Below are 15,550 nucleotides of genomic sequence, written 5' to 3'. Positions count from 1 at the left end.
CAGTGGGAGATTCCTCCAAAAAAATAGTGTAGAGTAGATGGAGGAATCTGTTGCACTTTTTCCATCTGACCATAGAAACTCTGCAGATAATCTATAGGTGTATGGCCAGCTTTAGAGACTGCATTTATCAGGTGCCTTGACTTGGCAGTGTGGCTTCTACTTGTACTTGCAAATGTATGTAACTAAGACATCTCTCTTTAATCTGAATAGTTGAAACAGATTAGTTATTTTGCTGGCTAGCATAAAAGTGTGCTAGGGACGCCCTTTTTTTTTTTTTGCTGTTTTGCAATCAAAACCAGACAGATATTCTAACTTCCCAAAATGTAGAATAAGATTTTCGCTGGAGGTCCCCTTTGAGGCTCAGTGTAGCCTTTGTGTGCCCTCCAGGCAGCATTAGATCATTTCTTGGTGTCTGACTGTCATCTTCTCTGTTGGCTTTTGTTACGTCTTGTCCAACGTGTAGTATTAATCGTACACACTGTTACCTTCCTCTGTTCTTCCTCATTCAGGTTATCGTATCTCGAGGTGGCCGTTTCCTAGAGGCTCCAGTGTCTGGTAACCAGCAGTTGTCCAATGATGGGATGTTGATGATCTTAGCAGCGGGTGATCAAGGTGTATATGAAGACTGCAGCAGCTGTTTCCAAGCCATGGGCAAGACCTCATTCTTTCTCGGTAAAGTCAAAGGTTGCAATTTACATGTTAAATGGTTGAACTAACGAAATGTGGTACTTCAGCTTTTGATGGAGTCTGGCAGAGATTTCTTGGTGGGGAGGGGAGTGGTGCATTCACTAATGGAAAGCCCACTAATGGCCACAGGAGATGTGTAGGCCTGGGGATTCCAATACAGAGACCTCATCATCATGGATACCTAGAAAGATTTGATAAAGTGTATATCCAGCTTAAAAGAGAACTATGGGGTAAGTGTTTTTCTCCATAGTTCTCTTAGGGGTCAGGGGAGGACATTATACCAACGTCCTCCTGTGATCCAAAGCTCAGTATATAGCGAGCTACAGCTCGGGGTATACTGAGACCGCCGCAGCCAGGACGGATCCTGACATTACTGTTGCGATCCGCCCAGCTGCGTGAGTGACAGCTGGCTCTGCCTATCTAGAGGCAAAGCCAGCTGTGCCCTCCCCCGAACGTTCCACCAGTCAGCGCTGGCGGACAGGGGAGGGGGGAATCCCTGCAGGGAGCCGTGAGTGACAGTCACTGCTCTCTGCAGGGAGATGATTGAAAAATGAGCGAGCGACGGTATGTGTTGACTCACTTCCCGATCTATTGAGCTGACGTGTGACCGTTTCATTGTCGCACGTCGGCTAGAACTATGAGGATGAGAGGAAATCATTCACCTCATAGTTCTCCTTTTAAACCTTTTTATTGATAGATGTCCTTCAAATGACAAGCACTTTCGGCGCCACACAGGATCCCCTTCATCAGACTCCGAGATGACAATATATGATGGAACCACAACCTTTATATAAACATATACTAGTGAAGACAACCATATACCGCTCCCACACCCTCTGACATCACAATGACGTCATATTCCCCACCATTAATGATGTCCGAGGGTGTGGGAGCGGTATATGGTTGTCTTCACTAGTGTATGTTTATATAAAGGTTGTGGTTCCATCATATGTTGTCATCTCTCATCAGCCTGATGAAGGGGACCCTGCGTGACCCCGAAAGCGCTTGTCATTTGAATGACATCTATCAATAAAATGGATTTGCGCTGGTGACATCTTTATTCAAGTTTCACGGTGAGTGGCGTCATCCGCAGTCATTATGAGCACCCGATACCCTTGGGAGATCCAATACGGAGTGCTGCAAGATATATTGGCACGGAATATCCAAAATGTTACAGTTGTCACCAGTACAAAGAGATAATGAAGTCCAATGAGAGCGCCAAACAAGACCATACAAGAGTTCAAAATCTTTTAATAGAACATGCTACTTCAAGGATTCCACATACCCATTGTTGTGTCTCTTGTAGGGGAAGTGGGAAACGCAGCCAGAATGATGCTGATTCTGAACATGATCCAGGGCAGTTTTATGGCAACGATAGCGGAAGGAATGACATTGGCCCAGGTGACCGGTCAATCTCAACAGACTCTGCTGGACATCCTGAATCAGGGGCAGCTTGCCAATATTTTCGTGGACCAAAAGTGCCAAAGTAAGGACTTTGTGTATGGTTTTGACCTTTGCCCTGGGTGTGTTTTTGCTGTATTGTTTGTATCCTTCAGGAGTGTTTGTTGTCATGGCACGGCGCCATTTTTTACCTGCATTTCTGAGGGATCGTATAATCAGCACATCCGTACAGTTGGTTCCAGTATCTCTAATCTCTCCGTTCCCCCTCTGCCCACCCAGATATCCTACAGGGGAATTTCAAGCCAGACTTTTATCTGAAATACATCCAGAAAGACCTGAGGCTAGCCATCGCCCTCGGAGACTCTGTGAACCACCCAACTCCTATGGCCGCTGCAGCCAATGAGGTAACTTGTTTCATTATCATTGTATTGCAGTTCTTCCATTCTGACTACAAGGGGCCCCACAAAGTGCGTTTTCTTTACCTCTTTTCCCAGGAAAAGCCCCCAATCTGAGAATACTCTCACCTTGCTATAGAGGCTTCTAATTGACTTTGGGCCTAAGTCTCACTCACTCTCTGACCCCATTTCAAATGTTGGTAATGAATTTGTCAATGAGGCAGACTCGTTTTATAGAGATTATTGTGTAGCTGGGGTTTATTTATCGCAGGGGGGCTGGGCTTAATAAAACCATTCAGGTATTGGCTTTTGTAAGAATCTAAATCTCCTCATAGGTGTTGTACAAACAGTGCAACCTCTCAGGGATTGATGTTTGTGCTGTTGGTTCCTATATTCTCTCCCTGTCAGAGCAGATATGTCTGCTCGATGTCAGGCTGTAAGACCCCCAAGTAGGCTTGCCTGTCTCCTGACTGAGCTGAGGGCTGATAATTGTCACTTTGTCTGGACTGCTGAAAATAGAGTGAAACTGCCAATTGACAAAACCTTAAAATGTATTTCATATAATTAGAGGAGGCTGAGGAGCCTCTCACCTAGTGCATGCCTTGCACTGCATTAGGTGAGAGGCTCCTCAGCCTCCCCCAAAGCGCAGCACCGTCAGTTCTGGCGCCGAGTAGCCATTCAAAATATGCTGCCTGGCGCTGAGTGTCAGCTTGAGGTGGGTTTAGGGCTATGGCCACGAGGAAGCTCCATCCATACATGCATTGCTTACAGCTCCCTTACGTGACTGGAGTGACGTCACATTCTGGCTCCCGGCACCTCTACAGGGAGTGCAAGGGAGTTGTACAAGCAATGCATGTATGGCTGAAACTCCGTCTCAGCACAGCAGCCCACACTGAATCCCTAACATTTTTTGGGGAGTGTGTATTCGTGTGAGAGAAAGTCTGTGGTTGTGTGCGTCTGTCAGCGTTTTAATCGCAAAGTACCACAGAATGGTACCTACTGTTCGTTCTGCTGCAGGAGGTGCATTGATTTGCCATTCCTTTGAAAGCACCCCAAACGCACCTCCCGTCCACATTTTGATCGCTTGCACCGGAATATGCGGTAATGCAATGCTGTGCGTTTCAGTGTGTGTGTGACTTGGGTCATGACTTAAAGGAGAAATATGAGGTGAGTGCTTGCCAACCTGTGACACTCTCAGTAGATCGGGAGGTGAGCGAACATATACCGGCGTTCGCTCACCTCTCGATCCTGTCACGGCTCTCTGCCGTGACAGGGGAGGGGCTGGATTCCCCGATCCGCCAGCGCTGACTGGGGGAGGGGGCGGGTACAGCTGGCTCTGCCTCTAGATAGGCCGAGCCAGCTGTCACTCACGCAGCTGGGCGGATCCAGACATAATTGTCGCTGTAGCTCGCGGTATACTGCGCTTAGGGTGACGGCAGGACGCTAGTTTGTGTCCTCCCGTTACCCTAAGGAGAACTATGGGGAAAAGCCCTGACCCCATAGTTCTCCTTTAATGACCGAGGCCAAATGTGGGTCCTGTGGTTATACAGGTTGGGAACCAGTGCTTTAGAAGATAGGGAGAATTTGGGGACCTGTTACATGCGGCTAGTAAAAATCACTGATATTACTCCTTTTACAAGCTAATACTCCCAGTACAGACTGCTGGTGCCCCGCAACAAGTGCCGATGGGCTGCAGGCAGGGCACTCCCACTCCTATGGGAAAATACAGTAAATAAAAGTGATATGAGGTGAAGCAGTGCACTGTCATGATTCAAGAGTGAAGATTTAGATCATTACAAAAGTGCATTGGTTGGAAAAAGTGTGTGTGGGGAAAGGGTTAGTGTTTGGTTTTGGCCTATGCTTCTGCTTTGCACTGTACAAAATCATAGCTGTCCATTTAACGAAGCATTTTGCTCATTTTTCCTCTCTGTCCGTCCTCTTTCAGGTCTACAAACGAGCAAAAGCATTGGACCAATCTGACAACGACATGTCCGCCGTGTACAGGGCCTACATCCACTAGTCTCAACCGTTTCATTGTCCAGGATTTAATTATTATTTCGATACCTTGTTTTTAACACAACCATCTCTGTCTCCGACTCTTTCCCCAGACATTGTCCTTTGCTCTCTCTCTCTCCCTTCCCACCACCGGCACCCCAGTCCCCGTTCTTGTGAATCGTCAACACGTCTGCTCCTTTCCAGGCCGCACTGCCGGTGGAGGGGCGGGCGCTGGGTCCTTCCCAGCCTTGCACTAAAGGAGACAATTCATAAGAGAGCTTTCGGAGAGCGACGAGGACCCCTGTGACGCGCAGAACTCCCCCGTTGACCTAAACCTCAGTCGCTTTGCCAGCCTTTGGCGTTCCCCCGCTTTACTGCTGAAGGACAAATGGACGTTGACTTGTAGACACCAGCAAGAAGGCATGTCCTGCAGATGACTACTTTCTCTGAAGATTCTTTGCTTAGTTGTACAGTGCACAAGAATATTTTTTTTTGTTGTTTTTATTTTCTTTCCCTACCCTGTGCATCTCCATCACCTCCATCGCTGTAAGGGGTTTAATGGTTGGGCCTTTTGTCTGGTCAACGGTCTTCACCTAGAAGATTGAACCAGCCATTCCATAATAGTTACAGAATTGCTTGCTTGCATTGTGAAGTTCAGTGAAGAGGTTCTTTACCTGATATGACTTATTGTAATCAGACAAGTGAAAACTTGTGCACAGATGGTTCTTCATCTAGAAGACCTCCCCTCACATTAAGGTCTTATTCTCGCCAGGTGCGCTGAGCTGCATTGGTCAGCTAGGTCAACGCAGGCTTATTACAAGGTCACATAGAAGACAACTGTTCTCTATGTGTCCTGTTCACACCATACCAGTGCGTTGGCCTTCCTTTCATAAAAAATGCTAAATGTCTGCCTTTTTATCCAATGCAACACACAACTGTCATGCATAGAAGTAAATTATAAAAAAAAAAAGGTAATGCTGTCATGCGTTATTACAGCGCACGTTCTTACCACCAGAACGCGTGAACTGGCCCTTAATGTGCCTAAGGAAAAAGCATGCATTGAAGAGCTGGTGTCTTACTGGCTGACCCTCCAGAGTGTATTGGTTATGCAAATACATTCTAAAGATTGGGGCAGGGGTAGGTAACGCCTTATAGCTTAGTCAGGGCCAACCTTGGAGATGACCTGCCCATGGAAGAGGCAGAAAATGATGAAATAACCTCACATGGGTCTGCTGTACGTTTATTTTTTAGTAGGCTTGCAGCTTAAAAAAGAACTATAGGGTAAGTGTTTTTCTCCATAGTTCTCTTAAAGTGACATTAAACCCTCAGATTTGTTAACATAAACCAATAGTGTAATGTGTGCCTTACTGTAATCCATGGTTGTGTCCCTTCTCTTTGCTGCTCTTCCTTTTAAATCTGTCTCTCTTCTCATGCTGGGGGAGAACTTCCCTTTGCAGCTCAGGACCTCTTCCTGTAGTGCTGGCTCAGGTTGCAAACCTACACACAGACACCGTGTATCCATTCCTGAGACAAGGCAGTCTGCTGCAAAACAGAAGTTCTGCCCAGCATGAGAAGACATGAGGATTTAAAAGGAAGAGCAGCAAAGAGAAGGGAAACAATCATGGATTACAGTAAGGTGCACATTACAGTATTGTTTTATGTTAAAAAATCTGAGGGTTTAATGTCACTTTAAGGTTCCCCATAGCGTCCTCCCGTGACCCAAAGCTTAGTATATAGAGGGCTATTACCCACTTTCTACTGAGAGCACCACAGCCAGGACGGATCCCGATAATACTGTCAAGATCCGCCCAGCTGCGTGAGTGACAGCTGGCTCTGCCTATCTAGAGGTAGAGCCAGCTGTGCCCTCCCCTGTCCGTTCCTCCAGTCAGCGCTGGAGGGGAGGAGGGGGAATCCCTGCAGGTCAGTCACGGCTCTCTGCAGGGAAATGATCGAGAAGTGAGCGAGCGACGTTATGCGTTCGTTCACTTCATGATCTATAGAGCCGACGTGTGAGTTTCATTGTCACACGTCGGCTCCAACTATGAGGATGGTTGATTTTCACTCACCTCATAGTTCTCCTTTAGACCCATATGCCTGTAGGGTCACTGCTGGGGGCTGCCATTTTGTTAACGATCAAGCAGCCAAACTGCACTCCAGGACACGTGATGTTCGCTCCAGGAGGCAGGGCATCTTTCTGGCAGCTCAGGAGCCTGCGTGGCCATTGATAATTCGCACACTTCCCTTGCCTGCTTACAATAATAAATCAGTTTGTTTTTTTATCAGAAGATCCTCCTGTAAGCCATAAATTAACACGTTATCCACAGTCTAATCTTTCTGAGAATATATCAGGATAGCATCTTATAATGTCCACCTCTGCTTGGTTTTAAGATGTCGCACTTGCCGCGTTTTTTCTTTTTTTTTTCCCCCCCCACCCCCGATCCGTGCTAACCTGACCTCCGGGAGCCTGAAGTCATTTTCAGTGTTAATGGCAGCTAAAGATCTCTTCTCTTTAAAAAAAAAAATAATTTAAAAAAAGAGAAAAAAAAAAATTTGAAAATTATTTTCCTCTTCGCTGAATTAAACATTTTAAAAAAATATATAGGTTTTATTTATTTAATTTTTTATTAGATTTTTATTGTGCGCTTTTAGTTTTCGGGGCTTTTATTTCTTTTAATGGAAGAATGTGGATTCTGTTGGGTGCATTTCTTTTTGGTTTTGTTTTGCGATAAGCTAAGGACGACCAGGCCCGTGCGTTTAGTTTTTCACGGGGGTTACGGTTTTTTTTTCGGAATCGGCTGTGCACGATGCAGTATCGGATGCGGTATGTCTCCGTGTCCATTTTTCTTTTTTTTTTCTTCATTTCAGCCCTTGTGGCCAAGTGCGTCATCTCAAAACATTACCGTATATTTTTGGCTTAGATACAAGCTGCAAAACAAATGACTGAATTGCTCTAAAATGATGATCCAGCAAGCTACAGAATGATCCGAATCCTGTCATTTTATCATTTTTACCTCCATTGGCTTATGTGAACGCATGTCTGGCTCTGTCCAACCTTTTCCTGCCTTGCTTAAAGTGACCCGGGTGCTTTGTTCATGCAAGGTAGAGGAACATGGTGACCTAAGTTCCCCCCCAGCAGTACGTACTTACCTTTCCTTTCCCTCCCCTACTGTTCGGTTCAGCCGGTGGACCCAAAGGCCTGTGTAAGCGTCAAGCCAACTCGTCTGACCTTGCACATGGCTGAGGACTCTTCCCTGTCCCCATGTGAAGGCGCTGGGCCAATCACCAGGCAGGGAGTCGCATGTTCCTCTATAACCAGAAGGGCCAGGTATTCTAGTTCACTCAGCGGGGTGTAAAGGGAGGATGAGTATGTGTTGCTGGGGGGGGCGGGTGGCAAGTTAAAGCCCAACTGGCCCTTTAAAGATTGAGGGTGCAAAGGAGGCCGCTTTTTAGATCTTTTTTTAATTTTTTGGCTGTGAATTGTGCTCTAGCTCCCTTTGCAAAGTCTGTCCCTTGGCAGCAAGCTACAGAGCAAGACCCCTGCTTAATGTATGACAGCAGCAATCTCCCGGCAGCAAGCTACAGAGCAAGATCCCTGCTTAATGTATGACAGCAGCAATCTCCCGGCAGCAAGCTACAGAGCAAGACCCCTGCTTAATGTATGAGAGCAGCAATCTCCAAGCACTGGTCTAAGACAGACCCCCCCCCATGGGGTGTATCAGACAACAGCAGAGGGACTGCTGCTTTCCCTTGCGGATTAGCAGTCCCCTGCTGCTTGGGCATAGATGTTTTACCTGTTGCTGGAGAACACAAGGGCCCGTTCACAATTCTGACAGAGCATGTATCCGGTTGCACTGTGGCGCCATTCATTGTGCACTAGCACAGCGCACCCGCACCACAACGCAGCTTTGTAGTTCACTGCCGAAAAAACGGCGCATGTCTGTTTTTGGCTGCCAGAATGAATGGGGTGCTTTAGGGCGACGCACCTTTAACATACATTTAATATTAATGGGCCCTAAAACATTGACTTTGTTAATAAATGGGGGAACGATGAGGATGCCAGAGGAAAGTTATTTTGTATTGTGATCATTTAAAAAAAACCGCGCCTTTCTCTGCACCCTCTGCGTATCGTATTTTGTTTGAAAGGCCAGTTGCGCTTTTAAGTGACCCTGACCTGGTCCACCGCATGGATAAAAGCAGATGGTCACAGGAAAGGAAGCCTGCGCTGAGATGAATCCAGGCTCGGCCATTGCTGGACCTTTACTTTTGAACCAGTTTCACTTCTGCCACACGAGTATTTATTTAAAGGCGTATGTTGGGATTGCCGTAAGCTTTTATGTTGCTGACGTCGGGTTACAGCCTTGTTGTTTATTTCATTACGATAAGTCGTGTGTGTGTGCGCTATGCTGCAGTGTAGCATGAAGCACCCTCTCCTGCTGATTTTTTTTATAAGTAAATATTGCTTAAAGGGGTTTCCACAGCCAAGGTTCGTGAATTATGCTTTTTGTTTGTTTAATGTAAGTGATGAGATATATAATATAAATAATATAAACCTGATGGGCCAAAGCAAGGAAAGGATTTTCTGAGGGTCTGTTGCTTATAGCAACTCGCTTCTTCCTTCTCTTTTTCTGTCAACTTAGAAATGTAAGGGTTGCTGTGTACACAATGTGCAGGTTAGCACTCACATTGGTTGTGATAAGGCTCCCAGGCCTGCCGCTGATACCATCCAGCTGTTAGTGCTCACGTATCTGGGATCCACCGCTCCCAAACAGCCTCCCGCATATCTCATGATGTCGTGTTCCGCTTCTGTGGAAATAAAAATAGTTTTATTAAACTCTGGATACTCCACATGGTCCTCTCATGTGTTTCACCCCCTCCCCCAGTGGAGCTTAGAATTATAACTATAAGACTAAGTCACACCAGGAGGTGAAACACGTCCGAGAGAACCTGGATGGAGTGTCCTGGAATTGTTCCAGCAAAATCTCAGGACGCTCCATTCAGGTACTCTCTCTAATGTGTTTCACCCCCCTAGTGGAGCTTAGACTTAGAACTATAAGACTAAGCTCCACTAGAGGGTGAAACACGTCAGAGAGGGCCTAGATGGAGTTGCCTCAGATTGTGCTGGAACAATAAAGTTGTTTTTCTTTCCATGGAAGTTGGTGTGTGAGGAAATGAAACCGACTTGTTCTGGCACAATCTCCTCGCACACTGCTTCCATAGAAATAAAACCAACTTTATCGTTCCAGCACAATCTCAGGACACTCCCACTCGGTCCTCTCCTCTGATGTGTTTTACCCCCTGTGTGGAGATTAGACTTAGAACTATAAGGCTAAGCTCTACGAGGAGCAAATTAGGTCAGCCAGAGGACCTGGGTGGAGTGTCCTGAGATTGTGCTGGAACAATAAAGTCGGTTTTCTTTCCATGTAAGTGGTGTGTGAAACTGACTTGTTCTGGCACAATCTCCTCGCACACCGCGTCCAAGGAAATAAAACCAACCTCATTGTTCCAGCACAATCTTGGAAAACTTCAAACGGGTCCTCTCCTCTGATGTGTTTTTCCCCCTAGTGGAGCTTAGAGTTAGAACTTTAAGACTAAACTCCACTAGGGGGTGAAATACGTCAGCAAGAAGATCTGGGTGGAGTGTCCTGAAATTGTGCCAGAACAAAAAAGTTTTTTTTTTGTCCCTCACACAACATTTCCATGGAAAGAAAACTTTATTGTTCCAGCACAATCTCAGGACACTCCACCTGGTCCTCTCTCCAGTTGAGCTTGGTCTTAAAACTAAAAGACTAAGCTCCACTAGTGGTGTGTGAGGAAATAAAACCAATGTTATTGTTCCAGCACAATCTCAGGACACTGCACCTAGTCCTCTCTCTGTGTTTTACCTACTAGTGGAGCTTAGTCTTAAAACTATAAGACTAAGCTCCACTAGGGGTAAAACAGGTCAGAGAGAGGACCTTGGTGCAGGGTTCTGTGATTGTGCCAGAACAAGCAAGTTGGTTTTATTTTCACATAAGCAGGGTGCAATAGTCTGTCATTTGTTGCATTGATCAACAGGACCTACTTCCTTTCTTCGATTCCCCTCTCTCATTATTTATGCATCGATTGCTCTTTTTGGTCTTCTTCTGATGCCTTCAAATCCTCGCTGAGCTCTGCACCTAGCTACTTTCAATGGAGATGGGACAGTGCAGGAGCATGGTGCCCCGTTGCCGTGGGGATATGTATGACATAATTCGAGTGATCTAGACATGATAATCCCACCATGCAAGGGAGCAGAAGATGCGTGGAATGCGTTTTTGCAATTGCATGTTAAAAAAAAGTAAGGTTTAACTTAATGGCATTACTTTGCGCCGGATACAAGTCCCCCCTTTCGAGTGGCGGCCCGCCAATGTATCATGCAGCTTAGCATGCTGTACAACTGTGTACTTTTTATTGGCCCGGTGTTTTATTTTAGGCCTGAAGCCTATGGATTAGGTTTGGTGGTGCTTTGCCACCAGTGCCAGTTGACGTATGTGGACAAGACGGGACACCCATAATAAGCCTTGCTGAGTCGCCCGCTACACTTTCAACTACGTGGGTCCCCAGAACCCACCATCAGTGGTATGTGATCATTGGCAGTTGACTGCGTTGAAGCGGAATGCGCTGAGATGGCCATCGTTTCGCAGAACGGGCTCATGTAAGCCTTGCGGGTGATCAGATTTTTTTTTTTTTGTTGCTTTTGGCTCAACCATAACCCCCAACCTCCTTTTCCTCCTGCTTTAGCTGTGAATAGCGGTATAGGTGTCACATGCTACACTATGGAGCTCCTCCCCCCCAGTCTCCCTATTGGTTATTACTTGTTGCCTACTCAAGACACGCCCTCTGATTTCTCTGCTTTCCAGCTGATCAGACTTCCCGGTTACATAGGTTTGAATTATTTTCATTGTTTTTGGAAGGAGGGGGTTGGGAGCATTGTGAAAGGGGTGGGGCTTTTATGTTTTATAATTCAAAGTTTTGTCATTGGAAAATAGTGTGGTATATTGGGGGTGGGGGGAGGGCGTGCGTGGGTAATAAGCGAGTTTTGTGCAATTAGCAATGCTACTGGCAAACAATAAAAAGCCTTGGTAATTAGCTGATGTGGTGTTTACTTCCGTAGAGTGCCGGATGCGGCCCGCGAGGATTGTAGACGGGTCCTATAAATCCAGGTTCTAACCCAGGGGTGGGTATCTCTGGCCCTCCAGCTGTGCTATAACTACAAATCCCATAATGCATCTGCCTCTGGTAGTCATGCCTGTAATGGTCAGTCTTGCAATGCCTCCTGGGACTTGTAGCTCCACAACAGCCGGGGGGTCGGAGTTGCCTTCCCCTGGTCCAAAACTAAAACAAGAGAAAGTTTAGGGTCCAGTCCCACAAGGGGCTCCCGTGGCCAGATGACTTCCTGAGGATGAAGAACAATGGCTGACCTTCTCATGAGTGAACTGGGGCTTTATCCCAACATTGTAATTATCACACTCGGCTCCGGTAGTCACATCCAGCTGGACTTGTTCTGGAAGTGGGAAGACGTGTCACCGTTCCTCCAAGTGTCTTCTTCAGAAACACCCTGTGCTGATTGTACGGTCCTTTCGTTTGATTATATGGCCCCTACATCATTGCCCGTGTTGTGGCATTACCGCCAGCAGGTGGATGCACAGGGAGCAGAGGATGAAAGCGCAAAGGGTGGAAGCACGGTGTGTGGAGGGCGAGAGTGCAGAGGGTGGAAGGATGGTGCGTAGAGAGTGCAGAGGTAGGAAGGATGGTGCACAGAGGGTTAGAGTGCAGAAACAGAGTACAGAGGATGAAAGCGCAAAGGGTAGAAGCACGGTGTGTGGAGGGCGAGAGGGTGGAAGGATGGCGCGCAGGGGGCGAGAGAGTGGAAGGATGGCGCGTAGAGTGCAGAGGGTGGAAGGATGGCGCGTAGAGTGCAGAGGGTGGAAGGATGGCACGTAGAGTGCGAGAGCGTGGAAGGATGGCGCGTAGAGTGAGAGGGTGGAAGGATGGCGCGCAGAGGGCGGAAGGATGGCGCGCAGAGGGCGGAAGGATGGCGCGCAGAGGGCGAGAGCGCAGAGGGCGGAAGGATGGCGTGCAGAGGGCGAGAGTGCAGAGGGCGGAAGGATGGCGCGCAGAGGGCGAGAGGGCGGAAGGATGGCGCGCAGAGGGCGGAAGGATGGAGCGCAGAGGGCGAGAGCGCAGAGTGCGGAAGGATGGGACGCAGAGGGCGGAAGGATGGCGCGCAGAGGGCGGAAGGATGGCGCGCAGAGGGCGAGAGCGCAGAGGGCGGAAGGATGGCGCGCAGAGGGCGAGAGCGCAGAGGGCGGAAGGATGGCGCGCAGAGGGCGAGAGCGCAGAGTGCGGAAGGATGGCACGCAGAGGGCGGAAGGATGGAGCGCAGAGGGCGAGAGTGCAAAGGGCGGAAGGATGGCGCGCAGAGGGCGGAAGGATGGCGCGCAGAGGGCAAGAGCGCAGACTGTGGAAGGATGGCGCGTAGAGGGTGGAAGCAGGGTGCGCAGAGGTAGGAAGGACGGTGCACAGAGGGTTAGAGTGCAGAGGTGCAGATGCACGGTGGGCGGAGAGTGAGAGCACAGAGGACGGATGCACGGAGTGCAGAGGCTGGAAGTACTATGCGCAGAGGGTGGACCTAGAAGTTTGTTGGGCTGTTTAAAATTCTTTTACAAGAACATTGTTTAAGGTGACATCAGATTAACTTTATATAAAGGTGATGGTTTCTCTGTAATGTGTCATCAGAAATGTCATATATTGCAGATCACTGGTCTATAGATGGCTGAATGTGTTTTCTTTTTTCAGGCTCTTTTCTTTTATTTTCACCTGGCATCCCTGCCAGTGACACACTTCCTGTCCTAGGGTGACAACCTTCCCTCACTGTATCTATGGAGGCAGCAGTGGTTGTCACCCAGGCTGGACTACAAACATCCTTCACTTTTCATCTACACTAAATGGGGGTCGGGGGATTAGTAGTTAACGAGGTCACAGCGTTTCTGGCAGGATCAGCAGGTATGTTCTGCACTTGCTAATATGTTCTTAGCTGGACAAAAGAAAACGAATGCAGCCACTTCATTCAAGGACGGCTAAGCTGCACTATATATAGTCATGCTCCTTCCCATCCCATTTCCACAGCCGAGCCCATTACTTTTAGCTCGGGGTCATGCAGGCTCTTGTAGTACACCGATCGGCCGCGCACGGCTCCCACCTGGCTCGGGAATGCGGCTAACATCCATTGTATCACTGGGGATTGTGAAGGATTTCCAGCCGACCAATCACAGCGCTCTATGGCTGGATGGGTGTGGCCACGGAGCTCAGCCGAACACTAGCCCAATCACCGCCAGCGGAGCTCTCCCGTCTACCAGCCACGAGCGAGAAATGACAAGGAGAAGGGGCCAATCATGCCGGGGGGTAGGCCTTAATCTGTCCAATGGGAGGAGCGGGGCGGGGCTGCGGCCGGTTGCATAGTGTCTGCATCGTCTGGCTGGGATCTGGTTAGCTCAGGATGGCGACAGCAGCTGCTGCGGCGGCGGCCAGCAGTGCGGAGAGGGGAGTACTGGTGAGTCACCGACCTGGGAGGGGGTCATGTGATCGGGGGGGGTACCCTGTTGTATGTCCTGTGATGATAGGGAATTACCCTGTTGTATGTCCTGTGATGATGGGGGCTTACCTTGTATGTCCTGTGATGATGATGGGTTACCTTGTATGTACTGGGAGGATGAGGGGGGTACTCTGTTGTATGCATTATGAATTATGATGATAGAGGGGGTTACCTTGTATGTACTGGGGGGATACCCTGCTGTATGTCCTATGATGTTGGCCATACACCTATTGATCTGATCAATACATAAGATGATTGTGATGCGATTGGATTACGGGGATGGAAAATTCTGACCGTGTTTTGCGCGGGCGAAGCGATCAATTCTGAAACCATCACATTCAATCCTTGTTTACTTTTCTGACGTCAAATGTGATCGGAGTAATACGAGAATTCACTATTCGTGTTAATCAATTAAGAGTTCATTGGTAGCCTCATGTACCGATATGATCATGTGACCAATCAATTCGACCGATTGTAACACTGACATCAGTGTTCAATACCAGGATGGCGATTCCCGGCAGTGAAGTTTGGTGAAGACTTGCTTTGGTGGGTTTCTGTAGATCTGTACCTGACCTGGACCCATAACCGTACCCACCACCTGGTTTTGGTCTCCCCTGAACCCTCCAGCTGACCCGGCCTGCAGAGTATCGGAAGGTCGGTCGCACTTTTACCGCAATCATAAGTGTCCGATTAGTGACTGGTGCATGGAGCTCAATACCAGCGTCTCTTACCGTTTCCATGACTACTCGTGGTCTTTGGTGAACGTCAAACCTCCTTCCACCATGGATTTCCTTTGGGCCTCATCTTGTATAGGGATAAGCTCAGGTTCTGACCAAACCCGAGCTTCTCCAAAGCTCCATTGGCACTTCCATCCACTCAGCTGCTGGGTGGGCATTCCCCACCCCAAAGCTGCGTGTAACAGAGGCGGGATGCTTGTGTTGACCGCATTTACTTTATATGGTCACATTGTCCTTTACCAAATATAGTCATGTAGCCCAATAAGGTCAGTGACATCACTGCATCCCGCCCCTTTTGTTGGTTTCCAGTTGTGGGCGAGGAATTCCCGGCCTGTGGTTGATTGGGTGGCTTGGAAGGAGCTTCTGTCCATCTTCGGGAGGAGCCCCTTCCAGGTTTGGTCTGAACCTGAATTTATCCCTAGTCATTTGCCAGAAACAGAGCAATAACCTGCCATTTTTTGGGTGTCCTCCATCCACCATGTTCCTCTCCCTTGCTTTACCTTGCTCTCCCACAATCTTGCATGGCTCCTCTTCATCACAATTCCCTGGAATATGGCCAAACATTCGGTCTTTTCTCTCCAATACTCTGGCCAGCAGACATGGTTTTGCTTCATTGACTTTGTAACATAATCTGGTTATAATAGCACTTGGAAGTGGGGGGATATATTACAATCCCACCTGGAAGTGTGGTGGGGGGGGATATATTACAATCCCAACTGAAA

General features: G+C 48.0%; 2 protein-coding genes across 4 annotated transcripts in view; both read left to right on the top strand.

Annotated features, from left to right (window-relative positions):
* GLYR1 (glyoxylate reductase 1 homolog) overlaps positions 1-5,149 on the top strand; it is a 29,091-nt gene extending 23,942 nt beyond the window's left edge. The window contains exons 12-15 of one of the 3 annotated variants that reach the window (XM_018558602.1): positions 510-672; positions 1,994-2,173; positions 2,368-2,492; positions 4,429-5,149. In XM_018558602.1, coding sequence (XP_018414104.1) covers positions 510-672; positions 1,994-2,173; positions 2,368-2,492; positions 4,429-4,503 — 543 coding nt within the window. In that variant the 3' untranslated portion in view covers positions 4,504-5,149. The remainder of the gene's footprint in view (positions 1-509; positions 673-1,993; positions 2,174-2,367; positions 2,493-4,428) is intronic. The other 2 variants (XM_018558600.1, XM_018558601.1) reach the window with 2 other exon arrangements.
* Positions 5,150-13,936: 8,787 nt separating this feature from the next.
* The window catches only part of ROGDI (rogdi homolog), a 27,973-nt gene continuing 26,359 nt past the window's right edge, over positions 13,937-15,550 (top strand). The window contains exon 1 of the mRNA XM_018558603.1: positions 13,937-14,049. Within this exon, the coding sequence (XP_018414105.1) occupies positions 13,996-14,049 (54 nt within the window). The 5' untranslated portion in view covers positions 13,937-13,995. The remainder of the gene's footprint in view (positions 14,050-15,550) is intronic.

This window comes from Nanorana parkeri, unplaced genomic scaffold, assembly GCF_000935625.1.
Source record: "Nanorana parkeri isolate BGI_ZX_2015 unplaced genomic scaffold, ASM93562v1 scaffold347, whole genome shotgun sequence".
Classification (NCBI taxonomy): domain Eukaryota; kingdom Metazoa; phylum Chordata; class Amphibia; order Anura; family Dicroglossidae; genus Nanorana; species Nanorana parkeri.
The sequence above is the reverse complement of the archived record's forward strand: the minus strand, read 5'-3'. Positions and strand labels throughout refer to the sequence as shown.